The sequence below is a fragment of the Marmota monax genome, unplaced genomic scaffold (genome assembly GCF_021218885.2).
Source record: "Marmota monax isolate L192 unplaced genomic scaffold, Marmota_monax_Labrador192_F-V1.1 WCK01_AAM20220418_F8-fsc00017, whole genome shotgun sequence".
Lineage (NCBI taxonomy): Eukaryota > Metazoa > Chordata > Mammalia > Rodentia > Sciuridae > Marmota > Marmota monax.
In genome coordinates this window covers 4486841-4494361 of record NW_026695241.1, presented here as the reverse complement: position 1 = coordinate 4494361, position 7521 = coordinate 4486841, and the positions used below count along the sequence as shown (strand labels likewise).

The window sequence follows — 7521 nt, the reverse complement described above, 5'->3', positions numbered from 1 at the left end:
ATATAGGCCCACAGTCACCATGGACACTCACAGAGGCACACACATGCTTCCTGCTCAGCCAGCCTCCAGGTGACACCCACCCCAGGAGCAACATGCACATCTAGTACCCAGGTCTTAGTTTCTGAAAAGATTTCCAGTAAGAAGAACCAGGGCTCTTTGGAGAAAAGGCTGATGCTAAGCCTGGAATCAGAAAATAGACAAGAGCCTAGAACATCTTGTTGCCACAGAAGGTAAGGAAGTCCTCAAACAGAAACGAGACGAGAGGCCTGTATGGATGGGGTGTGGCATGTTTAAAGGACAAAGTAGCCAACTGAAAGAGTGCCTGAAGACCAAAATTGGAATAATTTGAGCAAAAAGTATTGAGTTAGAATCCAAATGGAAAATGAGTCTCCCCATGGGCCTGTGCCTTGATTTGGAACTCTCAGCCATAAGAAGGAAATTTCTGTTGTTTCTAAGTTACTCAGCTTAAGCATTTAGTTAGAGTACAATAATTTTTGTCCATAGACAGAAATCTAACAGAAATGGCTTAACACAAGGGGGAAAGGCCCCTTTCCCCTGAGAGCCTAGGAACCACAGGAGGAGAAGGTCCAAGGTCTTGTGACTTGGGAAGTTGTTATCTGAGAAGTGAAATAGGGCTGCTTTTAGCAAGTGGTTAAGTATGTTTTCTTCCATAGGGGAACAAATAAAAAGAGAGAAGTAGGGTCCTGGTGGCAGTGGGCAGTTCTGGAAGACAGAGGGACCCACATCTTATTCTTAGCGCTGCATCTCTTTAAAAGCCCACCAACCCTCAGGTTTGCTGTTGAGCATTGGCAACAAGTGCAGAGGGTTTTTTTCAATTGTTACCTGAAACCTCAGAGCCCACCCCGCCATTTTTGCTGCTCAGTGGGATTCTACCGGGTAGGCTAGACGTGGTGACCCTCATCCCTGCACAGGGTCAGGAGAAACAGGAGCCAGTGGCCTCTGCCCTGAAGGAGGTCATGCTCCCCACTGGGATGTCCCCTCCCTACCCTGCAGCTGGTGCAAGGACAGACCCTGATGTGGCTGTCAGAGGCTGGAGGAGATGGTACTTGTAAAGAGAGGGGAGGCAGGGAGGGAGGGAAGTTCAAGGACTGGCACTTGGGCACTTGAGATGCAGTTCAAGGGTCTGTGGGGATGAAGGGAAAAGCGCCGGGCAGGAGGAACAGGAAGGAGCGAAGGCACAGGAGCCAGAAGTCCCAGGCCTGCAGGAGCAGAAATAGCAGAGCGGGGGGAGGGGAGACAGGGCCCCACCAGGAGGGCCAGGAGCATGGACCTCAAGGTCATGGCCAGGAATTCATACTCAGCTTCAGTTATAAATCTTTATTTTTTAAGACTCATCCAATGTTACAGAATAAAATACAAAAGCAATCAAAAATTATAATTTTTTTCCTAAAAATAATTTTGCATTCGGGGCTCACTTCCCTCTGCAATCAAATCATCCTGAAGACTTCACGAGGTTCCAGCTTCAACTTTCTCAGAACAAAGATCCTTTCACAGGCTCTGGCAGCCCCGGGGAACTGCTTGCTCCTGAAAACTAATGAGTAAAAAAACCAAAAACCTCCTGGAGAGCAAATGTCCCTTTCTCGACACAGTCCGACCAGTCAGTGTGCAGTTCCTTCAGTTTCATGGCTGTCCTTGCAGAGGACAGGGAATAAAGGTGCGGGAGGTCTTGTGACAGGAAGGCCTGGGGAGAGGCCCAGAGTGGCCCACCAGCACCCCGGGGTGCGGCAGCGGCTCCCCTTCCGGCTCCACTCTTCAGTCTCTGGTTAGTCCAGTGTTCACATGGGAGCAGCATCCAGAGGGCAGCGCCTCAGTAGTAACCAAGGCACACCTTGTCCATGGACAGTTTTATGCTGTAAGAGACAGGAAAGGCATTCACTGAGCCAGCCAGACAGTCCCACGCGAGCAGGAGTTCTTTAAGACAGACTCCCAGCCACCCGCCAAAAAGGCAGCTGCTCTGCTCTGCACTGGCCAAGTCCCCACAAGGAAGCCAGGCAGCGGGTGAAGCCAGGCAGCGGGGGAAACCAGGCAGCGGGCGCGGCAGAAGCAAACTGGACACTTGCAGAAACAGACAGCAGTGTGCTCCCTGACACTCTCAGAATGTCACCATCACGGGCATTACCTGTCGATGGGATAAGCCTTTTCACAAAGGTTGGCCAGCACGTACAAATGCCTCAAAGCATACTCATACTAGAAGAAAACAGAAGAATCACGCATCACCGTCACCATGCAACGGACTCATTGCCATTACAGAGACAGGCGTCTCAGCCAGGGGTTCCTGGCCTTTCCATCTGCAGAGACTTCACCCTTCCTGCTCCTCCAGGACCAGGGTGTGACAACATGCATCTTAGGGAGGGGTCAGAAGAGCCCAGCAGGGAGAACCCCAAGTGGCTGAGGGGGCGGGGCGTTTGGCAGGGACAGCAACAGCGTGAGAAGTAGGCACTTGAAAGACACACAGGGAGTGCCACCTGTGTCTTGGGGACTCTCTCACCGGCTGGACCATGAGTGCACCAGGGCCAAGACTCATGGCCAGGGAACTGGGCATCTCCGCCTGAGGGCCCTCAGCCAGGATGGAACCTTCCTCAAGGCAATGAACCCGAGGTGACAGCTAGCAAAACAAAGTGAATTTAGCTTCCGGGCGTCAGCTGCGGCGGCCCAGGCTCACCGTGGAGGAGTGCCAGTTGAAGCAGTGGGTGCGGAAGTGCGTCACGGCCTCCTGGTAGCAGCTGTGCTCCGTGAGCGGGGCTCTCTCGGACAGCAGCCTCTCCCCCACAGCCTCGGAGGTCGTCAGCAGAGACACGATCTTGTTCACGGTCTTCTGGATGATGTGCCTGGCCTGGGGGGACGCACAGCCCTTCAGTGGAGTCTGGCTCAGCACTGCTGGGTGCAGTCACAGACCCCTCTCCACACCGCTCCAGCCAGCTTAGGCGTCCTGAAGGGGGCCAGTGTGTGGGGCTGGTGTGACCTCGCCTTCTGGGGCCTCCACTTTCGGGGAAGTGTTACTCCTGATACCAGAAGGGCTGCTTTCACCCAGAAGATCCAGACCCTGTCCCAGAGCATCGGTCCCTGCTGGGCTGCAGAAAGGGATGAGCGGAACAGGCAGCAGGCTCTCTGGAGGGACAGGCAGCCCTCTGCCCAGCATGCCAGAGGGCACGCAGCTGGAACGTGGGAACAATCCTGCCAGTTCCAAACCAACTGAGGAGCTACTAAGACAGATGCAGGGAAGTCAAGGAGAGCTCAGGGCTGTTGGAAGCACTTCAGGCTGCGGCCACGAGGATCGTGACAACAGGAGCAGAAGCACTTTGTGTTGGGTTTAAAACTACACATATGTGATTAGCTAACAACTCAATATGCAGCAAGACAGAACTGGCCTCTAAGAAACAACGTATAAAAGGGGGCCACCACACGCCCTGGCTTCTTGGCAGGACAGGGGAATAGGCACCCAACCCTTGGCACCTGACCACCAAAGAGGTCAAGGTCAGTTTCCTAGAAGGGAAAGAAGACGCCCCTCCTCTGCTGCACCTGGAGCACAGAGGTCGGTCCCTTTCACACACACTCTTATGTGGCCAGAGGTGGTGGCCTGAGGTCTCTCAGCTGGCTCTGAGCCGTCCTGGGGACAGGTGGGGACAGGGGCCTCGGTGGCCCAAGCCACCCACCTGGGCTGGGAGCGGGGCTGCAAAGGATCCCTGGGTGCTACTCACATCCTGGTGCTGCTGGATCTGCTTGAGGAGACCCCGCGACTCTTGCCCGTCATTGGTCTGCATCAGTTTCCTTTTCAGGATGGCCAGGGTTACCTCCGGGCTGGGAGTGAGGTCAAGGCGTGTGACTGGAGGCAGAGAGATAGGGGAACTGGCTTTGTGCTTCATGCCCTGAAACTGCATCACTTTCATGGCAGAGATGGACTGGAGAGAGAGAGAGAGAGAGAGAGAATGTCCGAGTAAGCAGACGGATGGTCCCTGCCTAGGAGGCGCACAGTTGGCTCCCACAGTTTTGGGGCCACTGAAGGGCCCTGAGTGTAGACTGAAGACGAGGCCAGCCCCCGCAGAGGAGCGGGGAGGCCCACTCACTTTGTTTCCGTACTGCATGACGTGGCTGGTGTTGGTGTGGGACTTCACCAGCTGGTACTGCTTGTGGAGGGTCTCCTTGGTCAGATCCTCCTGCAGAAAGGAGAACATGAAGGTCCTCCCAGGGCCAGAGCCTGACCGTTCAACCCAGGGGCTGCCGGCCCCCACCAGAGCTCACCACGTCCGAGTCTTCCATCCAGTTGACACTGTACCAGTCACCCAGGTAGGTGTTCCTCTTCTCGTCGTAGTAGCAGGCGTAGGAGGACTCCTTGGGGTTGGCGGCGGTAGTTGCGTAAACTACAAGGAATCAGAGGCACCTTTGAGTTGCATTTCCTTCCTCCCAGAGGGCCACACTTAAAGCTGGAGTCTCCCACTTCCCCTGCCACCTGCTTCGACCCAGGACTGGTGGCCGGCCCTGTCCACTCAGATGTGTTTACTAGCATTTAGTGGGCGGTGCTGGGGATCAAACCTAGGACCTCACAATGGTAGGCAAGTGCTCTACCACGGAGCCACACTCCCAGCCCAGTCCCCTCAGTTGAATAATCTAAACACAGAAGAAAGGAGAGTCACTTAACAGCAACACAGCGAGCACGCTGAGTACCCCGAGCACTCCTGCCGTCCTGCAAGAGCACGCTAACAAAGCCTAAGGGCTCACGTAACCTAAGAATATGGGACTAATCTGTTACTAAGAGTTACTAAAAAAAAAAAAATTCAGAAGGGGCCTTGGGGGGTAGCTCAGTGGTAGAGCATTGGTCTATCATATACAAGGACCTGGATCCCATCATGAGCATAGGAAAAATAATTAACTTAAATTGAATTTAAAAAGAAAAGGAGGCACTCAGCTGGACAGACCTCCTCAATAGTTACCACTTAGTCTCTGTCCACTTGGGCTCAGAACAGTGCTGGGCACATGAACTGATTCAAAGCATGAGTCTCCCAACACAGGCCCTAGCTAGATCCCCACTTTGCAGATGAGGATACCTGAGGACCAAAGAGGATAAGTCACCTGCCCGAGGACCCGCACGAGGCCAAAGCCCATGGCTGATCCAAAGCCCACTGGTTTTGGACTCAGGTAGTTTTGCTAGAACCTGGGAGTGCCCCGTGAGGCTTGCAGATTCTTTATTCCCTAATAATCCTCAGGGAGAAGAGGAAGTGAGAGCTGCCGGCCTGGACGCCCCCACGTCTGCACACCAGGCTGCCCTGGTGGCCCCTCCTGTGTAGAGCACGAAGTTCCACCGGCTGAGTGCCCTGCCCAGCAGCCTACCGTTGATGTTATTGGGCAGGTGGTTCATCATGGAGCCGGACTCACAGGCTTCGATGTAGAACACCATCTGCAGGCAGACAAGACGTTTGCTGCCCAGCCCCACGAGTGCTACTGGGGTTCTGCTGCCCCAGCCCCACCCACCACGTGTTCACGTGAGTCTTTCACTTTGGCCTTTGGAGACATGAGTGCGACAGGAGGCTGCTGCAGAGCCCCCAAAGCCATCCGACAGGGGTCAGTGCACACATTGCTAATACACTGAAATGATCAACTAGTTAACGTACAGCAGGGGAGGAGGAGCCGTGCGATGCTAGGGAAAGCAGTGTCACCATGACACGGGGAGCAGCTTCAAAGAGCAGAACCAGGAGGCACGCTGTCTTTCTGTCACCGTCACATGTGCCCTGCCCTCCTGTGAGGATGGCCTTAGGCCTGAGCATAAGCAACTCCATTTTAAAAACTCCAGTTTGAAACCTGCAGTCTCTCCAGGCACACCTAATGCAGCCCTCAGTATGGCCCTCAGGCACAAACAAGCCACCTCCCCAACCCTGATAAACTCAGAGTGAAGCCCCTGGCAGGCTGTCCTCCGATACCTGGTGGCAGCTGATAAGGACTGAAAGGGGGATCAAAAGCCCCCAAATTTAATATAAATAATAACACAAATGAACAGACATCCAGCCAGCGGATACTGATGCCCTCACCCTGAGAGAAGGAGGAGCACCTGGGCTGACATCCCAACCCTTTTCGTCATTTGCTGATCCTCTGCCTCTTCCTCACCACTCTGCAACTCTACAGCCACATCTTGACCCTGGTGAGAGCCACAGCTTCTCCCTACGACCCGTCAGCTCCACCCCAGGAGAAGCTTGCCTTGGTTCCTGATCTGTGATCACCGCGGTCTTAGTGAGTGTGCATCTGCTGGACTTGCGGCCTAAGGCTTGAGACTTTTGATCTGACACTTGAACTTAGCACGCAAAAGGAATGTCTGTCATGAGCCTTTCATGATTAAGTGTGTTTGCAGTGCTTAGAATTAAACCAGAATTGTTTGTTGTGAATTGATTATTTCTACTGCAGTGCCTAGCACTAAGGATTATCATTTTCTTGATTAAGAACCTACAGAGTGAAATTGTACTGAGTGATTTGAGTGAATAAAGCTTTGAGTTGGGCAGAAGTGCGTGGACATTCTTTATTTCTCCCCCTGGACTGCATAAGTCGCACCTTTTGCCCATCGCAGCACCTCCATGTTTCTAAAAGGTACCAGAGAGGCAAGAGGGCCAGGGTGGAAATAAGATGGTGGTATGTTCCTCTCCAACAGTTCAACCCTGGGGACAGCTATCCTCAAAGTGTGGTCCCCAGACCTGCAGCAGCAGCTCCTGGAAACTGAGAAAGTCACCTTTCTCAGCCTCCATATCGCACTGGCCAGACCTGGGGTGAGGCCCTGCTCGAGGTCCTCGGCGCTCCCTGGCGGTTCTGATGGAAGAGCTACCGCCCTAGGCTCACTGAGGCTCCTCCTGGGCAATCCGTGGTCCATCCAATCAAAGGAGGAAACCCTTTCCAGAAACACAGCCACCCAGTCATAGGACCAGTCATGCCACAGTGGCCTCTGCTAACCCTGCCTTCCTCCCCCTAGGCCACCCGGGGCTGACGTCACCTTTTGGTACATTTTGTGTTCGTGCATGTAATGGATGGTCTCATTCAGGTCCTTCACGTGAAGCTGCAAGATAAGAACACTGACGTCAGGCAGGCACCAGAGAGGCCCCTGCTGGGAGCCCACCAACAGAGACTTTACCAATCCTCTCCTTTTACCCTCATGTAACCGCAGGGAACAGTCAGACCCTCCAAGGTGACCTCGGCTGTGTTCATGACGTGTTTAAACGGGAAGAGATCACGCTTCCCCACTCGGGGGTTTGTCCTGGCTGTCAGGGACTTTGCTCTTCCACGTCTAGTGTGACACTCTCGTCCTGAGACGGTCACAGATGCTGGGAGAGGACTGTGGGCAAAGCCAGATGGGAGCGGCGTCCCTGGACAGACCTCAAGCTGCCAAGCTTGTCCCCAAGGCCAGCTGCCACAGGACTTAAGCAGCCTGAGAGGGCTTCAGGAAACAGGCCACAGGCCGAGTCTTGACACCCAGGCTTTGTTTTTTATTTTCCAAGTTTGTCTTTAAAAGGTCAAGGACCAGTGCTG

General features: G+C 53.9%; 1 protein-coding gene across 1 annotated transcript in view; it reads right to left on the bottom strand.

Annotated features, from left to right (window-relative positions):
- Window positions 1–1323: 1323 nt before the first annotated feature.
- The window catches only part of Lgmn (legumain), a 30114-nt gene continuing 23916 nt past the window's right edge, over window positions 1324–7521 (bottom strand). Inside the window, exons 7-14 of the mRNA XM_046440616.1 lie at window positions 6989–7051; window positions 5347–5413; window positions 4261–4379; window positions 4086–4175; window positions 3720–3920; window positions 2684–2854; window positions 2141–2208; window positions 1324–1871 (exon numbers count right to left, since the gene is read on the bottom strand). Coding sequence (XP_046296572.1) covers window positions 1829–1871; window positions 2141–2208; window positions 2684–2854; window positions 3720–3920; window positions 4086–4175; window positions 4261–4379; window positions 5347–5413; window positions 6989–7051 — 822 coding nt within the window. The 3' untranslated portion in view covers window positions 1324–1828. The remainder of the gene's footprint in view (window positions 1872–2140; window positions 2209–2683; window positions 2855–3719; window positions 3921–4085; window positions 4176–4260; window positions 4380–5346; window positions 5414–6988; window positions 7052–7521) is intronic.